Source organism: Atractosteus spatula, chromosome 8 (genome assembly GCF_055471065.1).
Source record: "Atractosteus spatula isolate fAtrSpa1 chromosome 8, fAtrSpa1.hap1, whole genome shotgun sequence".
NCBI classification, from domain to species: domain Eukaryota; kingdom Metazoa; phylum Chordata; class Actinopteri; order Semionotiformes; family Lepisosteidae; genus Atractosteus; species Atractosteus spatula.
The window spans coordinates 46,514,748-46,535,383 of record NC_142713.1 but is presented as its reverse complement, the minus strand read 5'-3'; the positions used below and the strand labels follow the sequence as shown (position 1 = coordinate 46,535,383).

General features: G+C 36.8%; 1 protein-coding gene across 3 annotated transcripts in view; it reads right to left on the bottom strand.

Moving 5' to 3' along the window:
• Window positions 1–20,636, bottom strand: part of plxnc1 (plexin C1) — a 43,016-nt gene that overhangs the window by 5,608 nt on the left and 16,772 nt on the right. For 2 of the 3 annotated variants that reach the window (XM_088924217.1, XM_088924219.1), the window contains 16 exons: window positions 18,385–18,561; window positions 17,670–17,763; window positions 14,032–14,214; window positions 13,770–13,940; window positions 13,173–13,269; window positions 12,718–12,819; window positions 11,941–12,044; window positions 11,657–11,698; window positions 10,952–11,076; window positions 7,097–7,295; window positions 6,254–6,400; window positions 4,401–4,575; window positions 2,713–2,816; window positions 921–996; window positions 345–379; window positions 154–258 (listed from right to left, as the gene is read on the bottom strand). In XM_088924217.1, coding sequence (XP_088780343.1) covers window positions 154–258; window positions 345–379; window positions 921–996; window positions 2,713–2,816; window positions 4,401–4,575; window positions 6,254–6,400; window positions 7,097–7,295; window positions 10,952–11,076; window positions 11,657–11,698; window positions 11,941–12,044; window positions 12,718–12,819; window positions 13,173–13,269; window positions 13,770–13,940; window positions 14,032–14,214; window positions 17,670–17,763; window positions 18,385–18,561 — 1,936 coding nt within the window. The remainder of the gene's footprint in view (window positions 1–153; window positions 259–344; window positions 380–920; window positions 997–2,712; window positions 2,817–4,400; window positions 4,576–6,253; window positions 6,401–7,096; window positions 7,296–10,951; window positions 11,077–11,656; window positions 11,699–11,940; window positions 12,045–12,717; window positions 12,820–13,172; window positions 13,270–13,769; window positions 13,941–14,031; window positions 14,215–17,669; window positions 17,764–18,384; window positions 18,562–20,636) is intronic. The other variant, XM_088924218.1, reaches the window with a different exon arrangement.

The following is a 20,636-nucleotide window of genomic DNA, read 5'->3' as shown; positions in this document are numbered from 1 at the left end:
TTGAGTCATGCAAATTTGTGTGCACTTTTTAACTTGCGGGTTGGCACCACAGCTAGTCTATATTTCAAGACTCGAACAAATTACAAAAATAAGTGCCACCTTCTTCTAGCTGCAGTTTCAACAGTGAATGATATAGACAAAAAATGTCTTTACCTTTGAAGACAGCAGTTTTGTCAGGTAGACTTCTTTCAATTTTAACTTTTTTCTTTGAGGATTTCCTTTCTGAAGGTCATCTATTTCTGGGCCATCTGCTTCAATCTACAGTACAAACATCAAATGGTTAAACACAGAATATACTGAACAAAGCTAACCCGAGAGATCTTTACCTCAGAGATCACACTTACCAAATGGCAGTATTTTGTGGAGTAGTTGTCATCATCTAAACAAACATAGACATAAAAAAGACAATTACAATTACCAATGGCACATTATTTCAGTAAGTCATGCATGTTTGTTCCATACACATGCAATAGAAATATGTATAAATGCTGAGGCATTAAATCCCCCCACTGTCAGGTTATTTAGCCTAAGATAAAAGAGAATATGTTGTCTATTTTACCTTTCATATACTGTACAACTTTATTGATGCCACTTTTGGGTTTATCTAAGATTGTGTTTTTATTTTATTTTGTGATTATTTTTAAAACAATTTTAAAACAATTTTACATTCCTTTCACTTTATTAAGCTTTTTTGTTACAGTATAGAATAAAATTAGTGTAAAAACAAGATACTGTTTCCTAGGTACCTTTCCCTGTTCCTGGGGAGAGGGAGGAATGCTAAATAAACACTTGCTTGTCCAGCTAATGATATTTTGAAAGTATTGTGAATTAGTTCATTCTTGCCACATTTGTAGAAACAGGATTTATTTTTCACTGGAAGTAGCTGACATGACTCAGTAGTGACATTGAAAAATATTCACCTTTTATGCTTTCCTGAGTAGATAAGGTGGTTCGAGCAATCTTCTTTGTCACTCTAACACTGTCTCCATCTGAAAGCTAATAAAAAATGAATGCATAATTAAAGATCCATGACTGCTTGTTTTAATTATCCATCCATTGATCCATTTTCTCACTGCTTCTGCCAAGTCAGAGCTGCAGGGGAGCCAGAATCTATTCCAGCAAGCAACAGGCACAAGGCAGGGTACACGCTGGACACCTAGTTGATTGCAGGGCAGACCAGACACACTCACAGCAGGGCCAATTTTAGCAGAAGCCAATTAAACTACCAAATTGGTTTTTTGGCTGCGGGAGGAAACCAGAGCACCCACAGGAAACTCACACAAACTGCATTCCAGGTCCAGATTTGAACCCAGGGCCCCAGCGCTGTTAGGTAACCATGCCAACCACTGCACTGCCATGCCACCCTTCTTTTAACCACCTTTCATAAAGTTGTTTAATTTATAAAAAGTTGGTAAGAAAATAATCATACATCAACGAATAAATATTTCCCCATAAATACTGGAAAGCTGTAACAAAAAAAAACTCAAAACAAACCATTCATCCATTCATAAGGAGAAAAACATACTGTACAGTATATTGCTGGCAAGAGTTACAGCAATCTAGGGCCTATCCTGAAAGTGTAAGACTACACCACGGGCAGTACATTAGTCGACTGCAGGGCACACCACCTCATCTGTGAAACAGGACATGCATAGCTGCCTCTGGAAATGGCTCAATGGTCTTTATTGATGGTGTAACTGGTGATGGTGGCAGCAGAATGAATTCAGAAGTGTACAAAAACCTACGTCCAAACAAATGCCGCCAAATTCACTGGACAGTAATTCACCCTCCAGCAAGATGATGACCAAAACCATACATTGTGCACTTGACCAAGGAGTTCAGCAGGAAGACGAAGTGGAAACTTTTGAACTGATCAAGTCAGCTCCTGATTTGAAACCTATTGGGTTTCATTTTACTTAAAGAAGAGGAAATTAAAGTCATAAATCCCCACAAGCAAACGACAGCTGAACGTGGCTGTAAATGAGGCTTGATAAAAGAAACTCTAAAGAACATACAGTATCAAGAGCCTGGTGATGTTGACGGGTTGCAGATTTGAAGCAGTCATTGCATGTATGGTATGTGGTCAAATACTAACTTTAAACTACTTTAATTTTTCTTAAAGTTAATTCGACACAATAGTTATGATCACCTGTAATGAGGGGATTGAACTGAACAAATTACATTGTCCTAACATGTCTGAACACATATGTAAAATAATAATCGGACCCAAAAGCTGAAGTTCTATACTTTTGTCTCAAATTAATCTTTTGTTCTGAAATACAAATTTCATTAGTACACTGCAACAATTTAACTTCGCTGTCCCGATACTTATGCTCTTCATTGTAGCTTTCATTAATTCTTCCTTGCCATTCATTGGAATTTGTTTGTATATCAACAAATGGTGCTATTTACTTGCCTGACAGTGTGATGACGTATGGAGTGAAGAAAGTGCAGTGGCTTTTCTATGTTTTCGTGTTTGTGTTGCAAGTCTGGGAGTTTCCGATCTGAATGATCCCTTTGCTGGTTTTATGATAACCTTTGGGTATCTGCAACTTGCACAACAGCAGCTTCCTTGTTTAGAAACCCAAGTAATTACTGCATGTCTGGCTGAAATAAACTCACAGGTTAGATGTACCCCAAACCACAAAGTTTGTTTTTGTTCAAAAAGGTTCATTACTTTCAGAGCTCCTTACTTTTATTTTTCTCACCTACCTGATAGTGCCCAATCGTGTTCAGCCTTTTCACCCCATTTTCCCCAGCTTTTGAAGTGGCATCTACTTCTTGAAGCTTGAGAAAGCTGCCTTCCTTTTCATATTCTTTAAATACAAAACAGAAAGCAAGGAGATTGCTGAAACATTTAAAAAACAAATAAGCATGAATACAAAGGCTAGAAAATCAGGTCAGAAAGAGTAAGCTGCTGTGAAAAGTCTGTGGCTTGCAAGAGTTCATTAAATATTTGTTAAATGTAATATATCTAATTGAAACCTACCTATAAGTGCAAACATATATTCCTAAATCTATAGTGCTTTATCAAAGTATTCAGACCCTTGCATACAGTAGTATCCATAGTATTCAGACCCTAGTTTTCACATTCTGTTGCTTTAAAGCTGGCAGTCATGACACTTTGAAGTAGCAATCAATGTTTGTTTTATACACCACCTACTCTACACATTCAAAGCAAAAAACAAAAAGAAAGATGTACATTTACAATTAATATGAAAGGGAAATAGAAAAGTGATTGTATAAGGATGCAAAAACTTGTTAGGGAGGTCACTGTGAGGTGAACAGCCATTTTGAAACAGTTACAGAGTGCATTGGCTGAGATGGGAAAAAATGACAGTGAGTCAACAGTACCTCAGTCCACAAAGGGGGCTTTTCAGTTACTGAAAAAACACAAACCCCACATGGGGTTTGCAGAAAGCACTAAAGAAATACTGCAATCATTTTGCAAAGGGGTTGTAGACAGACAAGACAAAATTGAACTTTTTGCTGTAAATGCAAAGTTTTGTATCTGATGCAAACCCATCACAGTGCATTACTCAGTCATCACTCTCTATATAAGATATTGTGTTAGTGGCAACAATATCTTATAGTTCTACTTCTCATCAGCAGGGAGTAGGATGAACTTCAAGACTGACTGGAACACAAATGGATCAAAGTATTGACAAATCTTAGAGAAAAACCTGCTTCAGACCTAAAACTGGGACAAAAAATCACCTTTTACCACTACAATGATCAAAACCATGAAACCAAGACTGCACTTAAATGGTTTAAGAATAAGAAAGTGACCCAGTCAAAGTCCTGACTTAAATCCTATTGAGAATCAGTGTGAAGACTTTAAAACTGTCTATAAGTGATACCCATGCAATGGAAGATATCTTGAGCAAGAAGGAAAGACAAAACTTACACCAAGCCGGTGTGCACAGGTGAAAACTTAACCAAAAAGGCTTTAGATTGTAATTTCTGCAAAAGACACTTCATCAAATATTGAGACTTCAAAATCTGAATAGTTATGTAATCAACACATTTCATTTTTTTCTTCTTGTTTTTTTCTGACATTTACAGTAACCTATTTTAACCTTAGATGTTTTCAGTTTGAGCTCTCATGTTTTGAATACAACATTAGCTTTTTAAAGAAATGGGTATGTATCATGTTTTCACAAAATGGGAAACTACAGGAAGGGTCTAAATCTTTGTCCAAGGAACAGTACACTGACAAAAACTGGGGGCTACCCTGAGACAGACAGAACAGGAACAGACAGTTCAGCAGCTCTGAGCTAAGACATAAGCCCATGCAAATCTGCACAGCATTGAAAACACAAAAGCAGAAATGAAATAAGTTTCACAGACAAAACATTTTGGAGAACCCAAGCTCCTGTAGTCTAAAAACAAATACCTACCAATATCAATGTCCTTCAGTTGAACATGGTAGGGGTAGCCAAATTTGCTCTTAAAACTCCGGAGGATCTTCTCCTTTGCCTGCTCAGTGGTGTCACAGTCCAAAACACTCACTTCCAGGGTGGCTCCTGCCTCTTTCTCCCCATCTGGAAGAGCCTGGAATAAAACCTTCAGTTTCTGGAGCAAAAAGAAAACAGGAAGAAAGCAAAGATGAACAAACTCCAGCTCTTTTATCGTTCAGTCTAATTTAGTAAAAGTCCTGACTTCGATTGTGGTGTCCTTTTGTGAAGAGTTTAATAACAACAACAGCGACAACAACAGTAATTATAATAATTTCCACACCACTCATAGAGTTTTAAAGGTAATGGGGACGCCTCTCTACCTCCAATGTGCAGCCCCCGCCTGAATGATGTGACTGTAGCCAGATTGCCCCAGTACACCCACCATACATTAGCTCTCAGTGGGGAGGAGAACAGAGTGATGAAGCCAGTACATAGCTGGGGATTATTAGGAGGCCATGACTGGTAAAGGCCAGGGGGGAATTTGGCAAGGAAGCTGGGGTAACAACCCCTACTCTTTTCGAGAAACACCCTGGGATTTCCAATGACCACAGAGAGTCAGGACTTTCGGTTTTATGTCTCAGCTGAAGGAAGGTGCATATTAACAGTATGTTGTCTGTACAATAAGAGCATTAAGACCTACACAGACCGCAGGGTGAGCAGGATGAATTACTAGTCCCACTAACACCTCTTCCAGCAGCAGCTTTCCCAGGAGCCTTTTTTCCCTGTGTCCATGAGGTGTCTTCCTGGATGTTCCCATTCCCTCTCAATTCCACAATGCAAGCTTAGGTGGATTGCTAGTTCTAAATTGTGTGTGTGCCCTGTTATAGATGGCATCCTGTTCAGGGCAGAGTCTCTCCTTGCAGTTTGCCGTTTTGGGATAGGCTCCAGGTTGCTCTATACTAACGAGGAATGAATGAATTTCTGATGGGAGATGGATCTAATGGAGGATAATGATAACGTTAACCAAAAAAGGAAGACTTTCAGTGTTTGGTTTTCCCAACACCTTTGCAGTATCTATAAGCGCATTTTCTTTTGATTTAGACATTACCATGTTATTATGTAGTGATGTACAATGGCTTGTATTAGTGATTTTATGAAAAAGGAAAATATCTGCAACACGTACTTCCCACAGAGGGAATCACTATCGTATTTTCAAACGGATGTGGTTTTCTACCGATTTCTACTGATGTTTAAATCAGTGGAGACTGGTATTACAACACTGCATCCTTGTTAAGTAATCCACTTCTGATGCTGTTGCAGTTATTGGTTTAAAACAGATCATATTTGGTAACAGGCTTTTGGTAACTGGCTTTTTAAAATCTGATAGAAATATTACTGATTAGAAAAGAGTATAGCAAAAGCCAGCACAGATTAGAAGGAATTGCAATGATGCTGAACATGTTGTGGATGGAATGAACTAGTGAAACGTAGGCTCAGTGTATTTTAGTTAAATGCAGACTTTTATAAATGCAACAGTCTTGCTTTGAGTGTGTAACCACAAAATGAAAAACTGAGTGGCAGGTTTGTTATCTGATGTGTACTGGTACAACGGAAATGAGAAAGCGACACAGAAACAAGCCCTATGCCTCCAGCAACTCCTCACTATGAAGAAAGAACTGATTTTCTATATCTAAAAACTGCAATGCAAAAATAAAGTATGTCTGTATTACAAGAACTGTACGGTGTTATAATACCACATGAATTTAACTCAGCCTTAATTCGCGATCCTCAGTAAGAAGAAGATCTTCAGTGCCCAGCTAACCCCGAAACAAAAAGGAAAATGTTCTGTGTACCAGAGTGCGGAAGTCATGAGCCTGCCACAGCAGCCAGTCTTCATTGAGGGTGTAGAGAGCTTTCTCTGTGATGGCATCCACAGGGCCTTTGTTGATCCTCTGTGTCAGGGCTGACACCATCAGAAACAGTGGTTCCCCAACAGACTCCTGAACAAAGAACACAGGAAGTGGATATGAGAAGTGCAACATGAACTCCCAGCCTTCCAGAGAACCCCAGCACTAGTATGGTTAACGACATGTTCTTTGTGCAAAAACAGAAGTGTGGTACAGGACTTCATCGCCATCGTTTTTGTCCGCTGAGCCTACCCAATGTGACACTCGCCCCCTTCTGAGAGGAACTGTGGCTGCCTGGCAGAACGAGAACCAGAGGACAGAAACCACAAAGCTGAACAGCAACAGGTTTTTGAGACCTTGCTTGAAGAACATACCAAAGTCACCATGCACACAAAGTACTCCATACATGATAGCATAGGGTAGTACCAAGCAGCTACTTTTAATTAGCGACAAGCAAAGGTTAATTCCATGCTGAAAAATAGAAAGGAGAAACACAACGTTGCTGTTGAGTCTTTTTCAGGTGCGAGAGAGAGTATATGGTGGCGAGAATATAAAGCATAGGAGTACAAAGGACAGCGTACAGAAGGTAAAAGCAGTTTTTTTTTCAGTGATGCGTGAACACACAGCTATTTGAATCCAAAATAATTTATCCAGCAACTTTAGGATATCGTAAAACAAAGGTAACTAAGGTAATTATCTAGGTAACTAAGGTAATAACAGACAAAAACCTGCAACCAAAACAGCTCATAAATGCAGCAAACCTTTATCAAAGGCTTTAAGGAATCTCACCCGAAGAAAACCATATAAGCATATGGACATCCAGTTTGTCAGCAGTTTTTCAACAATGGACTCAGTGCGTCTCAGCATCAGCTTTGGCTGAGTGTTGCTAGACTGGTCCATGAGGGCGCGCAGCAGGACCTCCATCACTCTAGTCAGGTAAACAAGGTCGCTGTGCAGGGCAATGGTCAGGAGAGAAGCAAAGACACACCTGTAGGAGTTGGAGTTTATGTGTTTATTTGGTCATATGAATTTGCTTGTATAAGTATATAGAGCTTGGCACAATATTAAAAATAAAAGTGTGGGAGGTAAACAATGTACTGATTAAAACATGAAAAAAAAAGCTTTTCATAAAATATGTTGTTGCAGTGAACACATTTTTTTTATTAGTCTACAATTCTCAGAAACAAAACAAAACAAGAACATAACAGTCACAACATCACAACCTCACTGCTCCACAGATCCACATAGTAGAGAGTTCCATATTGTTACAAACTGAGGTAGGTGACTGTCTGTAAGAATCTCAAGACAAAGGGTAACACCTACTGTAGATAGTCTTAACATTTTCACTTCCTAGAGCTTCAAACCAAAGGATGTTTACTTAGTTGTGCTGGGCGTGAAGCACGCTGATCAAAAGAATCTTCTGGTTTACCTTAGGTACTGTAATTATGTTCTGGGTAAATAATCAAGAATGTCAAAAGGGAAACAGAGAGAAGAGAGGAGGACAGAACATAAAGCATGTGCCAGACAAGAGGTCCTTGTCCATATCATCCACACAGACTAGACTGAACCTTAAAACAGCTTGCTCTTATTTTCAGCATGAAAAATCCATTAGTTAAAAATGACCTCTCCTGGTAAGTAGGTACAATTTTAGAATAGGGAGACAGGCTCCTATTTATTTTGTGGCATCTGGGTTTGCAGAGTTAGAGATTTAACTGCAGGCTGCATTGTATTAAGCTCAGAAGGCAGCTTTATCTCATTCTGACCTTTGTAGGCATTATGAATTTGAGCAGTTGGTAACAATTGGTTTTTCTGGGTGTTAAGAATAATAGGCCTTTGGAACACCATGTATGTAAACCTGTAACTTGTGTGTTGTATGTTTATGTTGTGTGTAGTATGTGCATTGTCACTGTTAATAAATATATTTAATTCAGTTTGCCTGAATTATCTTAAATTGATCTTTAAAAAAAGGGCAGAGCAATGGCACTGTGGCTAAAGATCTGTGCCTGTGGCTGGAAGGTTGCTGGTTCAAATCCTGTGGCTGGCAGAGGAATCCTACTCTGTTGGGCCCCTGAGCAAAGCCCTTGACCCCAGCTGCTCCAGGGGTGCTGTATAAATGGCTGACCCTGTGTTCTGATCCCAAGCTTTTCTCCCTGTCAGTGTGTCTCATGGAGAGCAAGCTGGGGTATGTGAAAAGACAAATTCCTAATGCAAGAAATTGTATATGTATATCTGATCTTATTACTTTTCTTTTCTTACTTTTCACATACCCCATGTGTGGGGCACACAGACAGGGAGAGAAGCTTGGGAGTCAGAGCACAGGGTCTGCCATTGTACAGCACCCCTGGAGCAGTTAGGGTTAAGGGCTTTGCTCAGGGGCCCAACGGAATAGGATTCCTCTGCCAGCTGTAGGATTTGAACCGGCAACCTTCCAGCCACAGGCACAGATCCTTAGCCACAGAGCCACCACTCTGCCCTTATTATGGGTCTTATTGTAGTTCCTTGTATGCATACAATAAAGCTTGGCTGGACGAACGAACACTTCAGGCTCGAATTTCTTGGTTTCTACACTAAGAAACCTTCAAAAGAAATCCTAAGATTAGACCAAACTCCATTATTATTTTCAATATGTGGTTAAAAGATGATTAATTCTATTTCACTTAAAAAAGATTCTGTCACGAAGCCTTATAAAAATGATAAAATTGACTCCAAAGTGACAAATTAGCCGAATTTTATAGAAAATTAAATACATTTTCACATTCATCCCAACATTAACATGTAAAGTACACACTCTTGTCTTTGACTTCTTGTCGAAGTGTATGAGGACATAGTATTTGAATGGAACAAGTAATAAGTTTATTCCTATTAGTATTTGAATACTTACTTTCATAGACATACTGACGTACACTAAAAGTGCATTGATTTCCATGGAGGGATAATACAGAGACTCTTATTGCATATGCATCACAAACATTGTTCTGGCTGTAGTGAGACACACTAGTCTAACAAACCTGTTTCTGCTGCTGTGAGAGGCAAAGATTGGAGTTATCATTTAGTAAAGCAATACAGGACGTTCCCACAATATGTGCAAACAATGCCCACTGGAAAAAGTATACTCAAGAAACTAGGGATGAGCTTTATATAAAAGCATCTGTGAAGACGTGAAAAGTTTTGTAAGCTGAATTAATATTGCCCTTCATCCATGTCAGTCAGATCTGGGTTCTAAGTAGTCAAATCTACTAGGATTCGTATGGAGCTTCTAAGAGGAGGATATGAAATTGATCATGCCTCTAAAATGCATTGGGTGTGTAGACCAAGGTTACCCAATCCTAATCCTGGGGATCCACATACTGTACCTGCTTGTTTTTGTTCCACCTGAGCACTCAATTAAATAACAGAACCTTTCACATATCAAATAATTGGTTTATTCTGAGCTCTTTGTTATCAGGCTGGAGATTGAAACAATTGCTTTTCATACTATAATATCATAATTATCATCTATTGTGTTTCACAGCAAGCTTTGAGTCAGAAAAAAAACTTGCAAAGGTTCAGCTGCAAAGAAAACCAGCAGGAATAAGGTTCCCAAGGGACCCCAAAGGCATATATAGAAATTACAGAGGCAGAAATCCAAAATATTTCTGCTGTAAGGAATGTAAGACAAGCCAAGAAGTTCATATTGAGATAGAAATAAGTCTTATAAAGAGCAAAGAGGATTAACTTCCTTTGTTAAATATCTGCTAGAATGTGTTTCCCTCCATTCCTCTGAAGTGCAGAGCAGAAAGAGGAATTACCTATGACCGGTTTCTGATTACTGAAAATTGAATGGGAAGGCCACATCTTCTGATATTTCATAAATCTTTCTGATAAGCCCCAAGTCATAATTAACTATGGAATTACAGTTTCTAATGGGAACACTAGCATAAATTAAAAGTTGAAATCAGACTTTCTTCAGGAGGACACCAAGATATAGGAGTGGCAGGGCTGAACCAGAGACAATTTTAAGTGTAGCAGAGCTATAGCTTTTCATGCTGGAAAATGTCAAATTTAATACACAGTTACTTCACTTTTTGAATGTGTACCTCAGTACCCTAAAGGATCAAGATGAATCCTAAAATTGGAAAAAAATTAAGCATTAAGCATTTTTTTACAAACACAAACCTGAAAGGAATTGAGAAATGTATTAATCTCTTCAAGTCTGTGTTTAGGTGTATTTATATTTTTTAATATTGTATAAGTTGATAGCACGTAGAAAGGAATATATCTGATGTGTTTAACAAATAAATAAATAAAAGTAATTAAACACTTCAGCATTTTTAATCTGCTATAATGTAAGATTGTCTGAAACCTGTATATTAGTTGAGACAACCAGATAGGCTACACAATTGGAAAACTACACTACATTTCTAAATCTCACACAGGAAGGCTACAGGAAGAGCACACATCGTTTGAGATGGAAATATGCAAACACTTAATAAATAATTAATAGTTAAAATTTAGTTTTATTACTGTTAGTTGTACTAAAAATAGTACAGTTTTAAAATGTACATGTCATATATTACTGTATAAAATTACTCCCACACAAGTATCTAGGTATATTTATTTCTTAATATTTTCATACTGTATATGGTGTAAATGGCGATTACTCACTTGTCTTTGATGGTGAATTTCTTTTGCTCTTCAAGTGTGTGCACAAGAGTGATAAGAAACAGTTGCTCGTGTATCAGATTAGATAAGGCTTGTGACGATTCATTTTGCTTCCCTTTCTCCATGTCCTGAGTTCAGTCAAAAGAAAAAAAAGTTTGGTATAAAACATTATATCAGAGAATACGTCAGTCATAAATTTCTGGGTTTGATTTGCTTAATATTAGTAAAGTGGTTTTACTCTCTTTTACTGAAATAAAAGAGAATACTACAGTATGCTCCATAAAGTGACCAATCCGTGTACTGTAAGATCATGAAAACTGCCCAGTACTGTATGTGCTATGTCCCATGATTCCTGGGGAAAGAAAAGCATCAGCAGACCAGGAATTTTTCCCAGTGTGCAGTGTATTGAGAAATCTAAATGATCTCACAAGAGGCTTGATTAATACTAGAATATAGCTAGCAACATCCAATCCCATATGATGCAACTTATCCTCTATCCACATCTCCTGCCTTTGTCAGCTGCTGTAGGTTAAGTGATCCATACAGTATCTTCAACTGTGAACATCTAATGGCTGCTTGATGCTATAATGTATTGCACACAATTATGGATTAACGTGGACCATTATTACCATTATTTCTAATATTTCAGCAGATCATCATAAGGTTTCAACATTTAAATGTACAGGTGGAAAACAGACGAAGCATTACCTGGCCAACGTCATTAACAATACTGTTCAGTGCAGGCATAGCCTAAATCAAAGACATCAAACAATTAACCTCCAAACAATTATACTCATTGCAATAGATTAACTCAATCTTATTAAATTGTTCTGACATGCGGTGTATATTCTTTTGCAATATTATAAATCTTAAGAGTAGTGAAGCAGAAAGTCTCTGCTGCTTTTTTCAGTGCAGGTACAGGTAGTTAATGTATACAACAGATTAACTCAAAATGTTAAATAGGTTTGTGTTGTTGTTATTATTATTATTACCTCAGGAAAGAAAGTTCTGACGGCAAAATGCTTATAGTCCAGGTAAGGGATTGTTCCAAAAGCTTCAAGTAAATCTGATTTTTCTGTCTGTAATTCTGCAAATCCTTGAAAAAAAATGTATACAATCTTGTAAAATGAAATTCTGTTTTTCTAAAAGCTAAGCTGACTTCTGAAATGGCTTCTATCAATTCACAATTATAACACATTTCTCAGCCAAGCGAAGTCAATAGTTAAGTGTTGCTTAAGGTGGCACCCAATATAAAATATTAAAAAGTGTGATTCCGCAGGCTTCAAAATATTTCCGTTACTTTTACTGTTTACAAGCTATGACTGTAAAACAGCAAACATTTTCTCTGTATTTTACACATGTAGAAAATGTTTGATTAAAGTGACAAGGCAATTTAGTGTACATTAGATATCATATATAAACTTATTACAGAACAAACTATTGATGTTCTGTAATGCAGCATTGCTGACACTTCAGCAATTTGTCACTCATTAGACATTAAACAAGAGCCAATTTTAAAATTTAAATTAAATGTACTGTACTTAACTTGTAACACTTTACTATAATTACGCACTTGATTGATTATAAAGACCAAAACTATTTACTTTTTTCATTAACAGAAAATGGGGCAAGTTTTGTTACTGATGAGAATCATTGTTTCTTGGTAATGTATGATAATCGTACATTTGGAATGAACACCCAGCCCTTTCATTCCCCCAGTGACACTCAAGGTGGGCACACAGCTCAGAAGCACATCCTTAAGGACTAACCTTCACGAATCTCATTTCGAATGTCACATTCCAACAGCTCCACTTGCTCACTCAGCTTCTTAGTCAGTTGCCTTTGCTTGACCCGATTAAAGCAGAACATGGCTTTGGTTTCACACAAAAAACAACAATAAAGAGGACTGAATATCACATTCACCTGGAAATAGCTGTCTATCACAATACTCGAAACTATACTCTTATCGCCAAGTAGAAATAATGTTATGATGGAGGTTTTGGTTTAAGATAAACACAGCCCGTTATATTTTGACATTATTCAACTGTATTCCCATTTCTCTCTGTACTAGTTTAAAAGGCATTTTAGAATTCAAAGTGACACGGTAAGTTATGAAAAAAAAGTTATGCATAAAAAAATTCTCCACTCTCTGATCAAAATAGAATTATATGCTATTAGATGACATCAGTTTTTTATTCTGCTTTACTGTTCTTGCAGTACTCACCAAGAATAATGAAGGGCATAATGCAAACTACAATAAATAAAAGCCAGTAATAATTAAATGATTTTTCCAGAACTTCTTTAAAATCTCCCAGTTGTATCTGCAGGAAAAAAGAAAATCTCATTTTAAAAAGTGTGTCTAGGCAACATGTATTTCCTTTCTCTGACAAATACATTTTGCACAGCTCCTACTGCACATATGGATTACCACTGGATTTTCAAAATGGATAAAAACGAATTAATTTGAAGGGATACCATTACCATTTTTCAATTAGAAATAATTACACACAGCATTTACAAACAAATCTAGGAATCTGATCTACTTTTATTTTAAACTAAATTACACTTATTTGGAATTCAAGGATTTTGTAAAGCTCTAGCAGAAGTGGTTGAAAATGGAAGGTCATTATTCTTTTTGACAAACAGAACCCCTACATTTCTTGTAATCTGATGATTGTATCTGTTACAATTTATACAAAACCCCATCAGGAAAAAAAACCCTGACAAATCTGAATACTGTAGATCCAAATGTTGGTTGGGACAAAATGTTTTAAAATCCCCTCACTTGTTTGACGGTACTTCAGCAGTGTCAATAACTTACCTCTATCTTTTGTATAGATAATTTGGGTTTGTTGTTTATTGTACACACTATTGAATCATCTCCTGAATTGTCATTGAATATGATTTTTATAGAAGTACATGGATGACGCTGATCATCTATGGCTGTAATATTTAATTCTTCTGTTGTTATGGTCAGTGCATCTTTCATTTTCTAAAAAACAAGAACAGATTGAGGCAGCATAGAATAATAAAAGAAATTAGGAAAAACAAATATTTTTTTAAAGCAATGTAACAAGCGTTACCTTAATAGTTATTTGTAAATTGTTTGCAACCGGTGTCGTTGAGAACTCAAGAAATTTTGGATCTGGATGGTAGGTAAGGTTCAAGCATTCAAGAGTGTGATTTGCTACCACCATTTTAATGGGGATCTCCACTGGTTTTTCAACTTCTCTAGCAGGCACATAATAACTAATGCTATTTTCTGTCTGAAAATAGAAATGATAAGAATGGGTTACTAAAAAGAAAGCAATTAAAGAAAGCATTATTATCAGTCTTCCTACAATCTGCAGTGCTTCTTGAAGAATTCAGCAGTAAAGGAGTCCAATGAAGGATTCCACAACTGTATCATTGTTCCTTGGTAAATCCTGATCATAAGCCTTCTGTGAAAATATTAAGGTTTCTAAAATACTAAATACCAATACAATAAAGAGACTACTTTGAAACTAAATATAACACTTAAAGTAATGCAGTGTATGCAAAACCACATAAGTTTAAAATGCCTAGAAAATGCCTAGATAAAATGCCTAAAATGTCTAAAATTATATTTGATCCGATGTATGGATTCTATTAATTATACAACAGATCAGTAAATTACATACAGGAGAAACCTGTATTTAACACATTCAAGTAAAGTAATTACTAATGTGTATGACTGGATTAATAGCCTGCTTGTAATACTTCTTAAACACATAAGTATTAAAAAGTCTGAAAATATCAACAAAACAACCATACTTGTAACATGTTTACTTTTTAATTCTTAAGTTACTAACTTCTTTCTGGGGTTAATTTCTGCCTACATCTCTGGTCATTTCTGGAAATACAAGGTTAAGTATTGCAAAACGTTTCTGCAACACATTCCTAAATGAACATTTGGACTCACTCTACATTGTAAAAAGTTAAAAAGTTACTAATGTAACGTTTTGTGCGAAATACAAACTATCCTAAAAAAACCCTTCCATGACATTTCACACATATTTCGACCCGTTAAACCTTTGCAAGTTCAAGTTTGCACAATTACAGCCTGGAAAAGAACATGAGTTTACAAAATGTGTTTAAACTGCAGCTGTAATTATTACTAAAGTCCTGCATTCCAGCCAGCAGGGAGCTAAAATATAGAAAGTTCCATGCTTAATCACTCCTCAATGTGTTTAACAATCTACATACTGCTATTAGGTTAGAGTGGGGAACTACATTTTACAAGGATCAAATAGAAGTGACTTCTGTTCAGAAAAGTGAAAGAATTAAAAATAACATAACATTTGGTAGTAGGCAACAACAATATATGTTTTTTTCTTCTTCCATTTTTTAAATTTGCAGAATGGAATTAACCTATACTTACTATTATGATTATTTGCTTAGTGGATAATCTCTCTTATCAAGAGTGTTACAGGTAGGAAAATACAATACAGTACAGATACAGTAATTAAAATTTAATACAAAATTTACTGCAGACTCTGTCTGAGTCTGCTGTTTGAACATATAATCACAAAATGTTATGAGAATGTATTATTGGATTGTTATTTGTATTTGATTATACTTATAAAGCAAAACGTGTATAGTAATTAAAAATACACTGCAGTGAAAAGGTTTTGAACATATGACTCTAAGTTCTACTCTTGTTCTTCTTTTTGCCAAAGAACAACTTTTTATTCTTGATACATTTCATTGAAATTTTAGTCATATTCTTCTGTCTTAAATATGATGGGCTCATCGCTACCAGGACTTTTGACAGGTACTCCTTTTTTCCTGTACATTCTGAGAAACTGATGGTATTGCCATCACCAGCTACTCTCTTAACTGGCAAAGCAGAGTGGAGTCTTCATGATGTTCTAAAGTGGGTTTTCCCCCTTCACTGGTGTTTCATCAATAAACCCTTGGCACCTCAAGAGGGCATGATGGCAGAACCACCCCCTCAGTACAGCCTGCTTTAGTTTGCCGCCGGTCATTCATTTTAACCAGAGCCATTTGGACGCTGCCTTCACTTGCTTACTGACCTCAGCCACTAGCTTTTTCCTTGCTACTCCATCGACAAAGTGACTTTCCCTTTAAAACCCCCTACAGTCAACTTCAGCTATTTTGCTGCCACTCGAGGTTGAGGGACTGATATTCCCTGAGCTTTCGCTCATATTCCTCCTCCCATGTCAATTCAATGAGAGCTCCCTGCTTTGTGTCTCTAGATGACCGGCCCGAGACTCTTGCCCACTATTTCCTCTGGAAACTGGACCTGTCTCTTAAGTTCTGCCTGCATTTCCCAGTCATTTCAGGAGTCATTCTGCTTTGCCACCTTGACCACACCCTCTCCTGACCTGACAAAGTGGGCAAAACAAGGGCCCTGGATAAGTTGTTTTGAATTCTCTAGTCTTCTTTGCCATCTCTAGTCCTGTGGCCAGATGTGTCTGAAAAACTGTCTGAGCACCATCCATTAAGAAATGTTTTTTAAACCTTTCCAAACTGATTAGCATCAACTATTCTTTTTCTGACGTCCTCTGAAGTTGCTTTTGATCATGACATGATGGGTTTCCTCCAACCTGTGTGGAATCACCAAAATCACAAAGTTTCTAACCATTATACAGGACAGGTCTGACCAAACTCAGTCTCTGTTTGGTACCTTCATGTACTGTAAGTATTTAAGCACCTGATTCTACTTACTACCTGAATAATGGTAACTAATGGTTAACGTATTATTTCACATACACTGAATCTGAATTATTCTTTTTTCTACTAAATACAAACTGCATCTCAAAAAACACTGAATTGGAAGAAATAAACCAATGTGGTTAACTATGAAAAAGACTGGTTTAAATTAAATAAGGGTATCATGGTAAGAACTTGTAATTCACATAATTATATTGGAGGTTTGCAACCTTTTTCTCGACACTGTATTCTAAATGACATATTCCCATCTAAAAAACCTGCACACATCTAAACAAAACATCTAAACTCAAAAAGTATAAGTGTGGTTTGTTTAACTTTCATTTAGGCTTCCCACATTGGCTGCTTTTATGTGTGTTTGTAATGGTTTGAATTTAGGGTCTGTCCACATATGCTACAAACACATTGCAAAGACAAAGTGGATATAAAATATTATATGCAGGTCATGTGTTACTGTAAGCCTGTTACAGGATGGTTTGAGCAAAACTAAAAGGAGGATGGGTAGTTGTACAAAGATTACATGTACTGTATTCTCAAATATAACAAGGTCCACAGTAGACTTTTTGTTCTGCTGTACGATGTTGAAAATATGATCGGTCTCCTTCAAAGGACCCTAATGATAAATACAGGCCTAAAGCCTAAATTTTCACATTTGGTAGGCCCCAATATTCTGTTTGGGTAAACGTCAGCAGATATCACCAGCACTGTGACGAAAACCCATAAAACATACAGGAGTTTCAGCATTGCTCTCCATGACCAGGTGAGTAGACAGATAGAGCGTAGGATTGTCTTCCTGCTAAAAATAAACCAACAAACCTCAAATGAAAAAGAAATAAAACATCTAGCACCTTGACCTTGTGGCTCTGATATTATTGTCCATTTTTTAAATGTTTCAGTGGGCCAGCTATTTTGCCTATATCCATCCAGTAAACGTCAGTAATGAAGGTCACATTGGGAGAAATCAAAGACCCGTCGTTTTTGTAACAGAAATTGAAAAAAAAAAACTTACCTGGCTGAAATTCTTAATGTTACCCATATTTTCATGTTTTATTACATCCACAAAGTGAAGGTTTTTTCCCAAAATTCTAACTCTTCTTTTCCCACTATTTCACAAATTAAAAAAACAAACAAACAAAAAAACAACAAAGAATAAACTGTAAAAATGAAATTCAAGAGTTGAGCTATCAGCTTAATTTGGATGTACTGCATATTGTTTCTTCTAAATGCATACATTTACTACTACTCCTCCTTTACAACTAATGTAACAGTTATACACTTTGAATGGCAAGAGTGAGACTCAAGATGGAAACACCCTTACTTATTCACCTTCACTTTCAAGAAGACTGCTCTGGCCAAGACAAGAGAGTGGCACAGGTAAAATATATGTTTTGAACAACCAAAAATATATTTTCACTTTAAAAAAACAAGTCTACATTTATACAATGGATTATTATTTAATGTTTTTTATATAAAATAAATACAATAAAACCTAATATCTTTGAAAAACAGAAAATTAAATCAGCTCACATTATAAAAACTGTTCCTCATCTAGCACAGATGCAGACTACTTTTAAAAATAGGAAGTGAAATATGTAACACAGCAGTTCAGAGGAAACTATGTCAAAGCTGTGTTATGGCTATTACTTTTTGGTTTGTTTGTGTGGGTTGGGTACAGTTTACCGATCTGGAAAGACATACAGTATGTCATTATAAAAAAAAAATACCTGGCCCACGTGCTGCTTGGTGACAGTCTATCACAGGATGGTAGGGATCTATATTGTATTAAAACAGATCCATGACAGATGCCATCATTCACTACAACACAAACTTTCCTCACCCCCTTGGTAGATTTAGGAACGGGGAATTGAACTTCACTGTCTGTGGAGCTCAAAACGGGTATTCTAGAAAAAAAAACATTTTACGGTTTACATGTAGCAATTTTCTTAACTGCAGCACATTATTAAAGATTGAGGGTTATGGGCTGATAACTGGAAAGCTGTGTTTCCAAATCCAGCTGTTTAACTTGTTACCCCCTTGAGCATCTTACTGTACTTCACTCTGCTCCAGCAATGTGCCCTGCTGTATTACTGGGATCTCTCCAGTCACCGGAAAGAAGGGTTAGTTCTCACGTTTCTTCTTCTGGTTAAATAAAGGTTATAAGGATGCTATTTATAAAATCAGGACAGTACTTCTGAAAACTTGTCATTTCACATTGCAAACGTATACAGTACAACAGGATGTTTAGGCACACACAGGCCTCATGAAAAGGCTGACTCCAAGCACAGCTCTTGGCTACAGCACTGTGGAAAGGTAAGCAGAAAACAATTTGAATTGTTCTGGATTAGGTGGTGTAAGCAGATACATTTCGGAAATGTGTAATTTATTAAAAACTTTAAAGTTATTGTCTGAAAAAAGAAACTACATAGGCAAGGATGTTTAGAGACCTTGTGCATCACTGCTCCTCTTTAGCACTGGTGATTGTAGAAAGGTGGCAATACAATTCTGGCAGGGGCATATCAACAGAGATGGGGAAGTAACACATTACAACTACTGTATAGGGTAATGCTTTGCTTAAAAGAAGATAAAAAACAACTTCACAATTCAGAAAAATTACACATATTTGTGCAACTGACATTACAGACATGAGATTATTTGTAATGATTCATAATGAGATATGGTTTCAGCCAGAAGCTAAGGACACAATCCAAGCAGAAAGAAAGTGAGGTTAAATGATAAGGTAAAAAAGACACCATTAAAGACCTGAATGCATCAAAGATAAGGACTTTCTGCAGACACAGCTCAGGAACATAGCTCCTTGAACTTTTATGCAAAATTGTATTGTGTTTAGTATTTTATTCTAAATATATAAACAATTGTTTATGAATAAGGTGTGATGGTGTCTTTCAACCTCATTCATGTAATTTTTTACTGGAACTAGTTACTGTAATATGATATTTCACTAAATTGCAACTGTAGCCATTAATGCAATGTGGTAATGGATTCATTTTTGTGAAAACAACTTACTTTTCATTTTGTTTTGTAAAAGATTACAGCTAAAGTTTGAAGTCTAGAACTTAAGCACAAAATGCTTAGCAGGTCAAGTAAAATTATCCGCATGTAAGCAGTCGTGGTGCCTAATTATAATAAAAGTAAACACACTATAGCATGAATGCATTGAAAGATAGTGAAAGATAAATGCAACACCCAAGTTTAGTGGGTGTAATGAAATGTTTTCAGCATAGATATCAAACAAAAACATAGGATATATTAATGAAAACTGAGGTCAAACAATCAAGGTGAATTTTCAAGTGAACTGTGGCACTGCTAACATGAAAACATAAAGTTAGTACTGGGTATGACCTCCCTGAGCTCTGAGTGCCCACACATGTAAGTACAGTAAGCCTGATCAGCCTCAGGACAGAATGATGTCGGATGTTCTGGCACTCAGCGGGTGAAGGGTGGTCCTTCTTGGTTTTCACATGGGAATTAGCAAGTTGGTTCTAGAGGTACTGTATTCTATGGTTCTCAGGTTAGGAGATAGAGACCTTGACATTATTCTCTTGATGCTGGGCCACCATAATCTTAGTACTGTGTGTTCTTGCATTGTCAACATGTTAAGACTGATTTGCGGAAATGAGAAACTGTCGGCTCAAGGATTTTGTCCGTGTATTCCCGAGTGGTAAGGCTGCTAACAATCTTCACCAATGGTGAAGGTCTTAAAGGAGATTCATTCCCGCATCATCACACCAAGGTTGGGCCTGGAAGGTATTAGGATGTGAGACCTCCAAGGTAATCCAAGCTGCCACTGGAAGAGTTGTTGGTGGACCAGTAGGTGGTACTCTGGTCCAGAATTTCCTAAGTTAAGTGATCCTGGAGAGCTTCACCAATATGGCTAATTTCATCACTTGAGTTCTTCAAACTTATCAGCTGTCACTTAAAGAGACTCAATTTCAAGTCAGTTATGTGTTTTTCATAT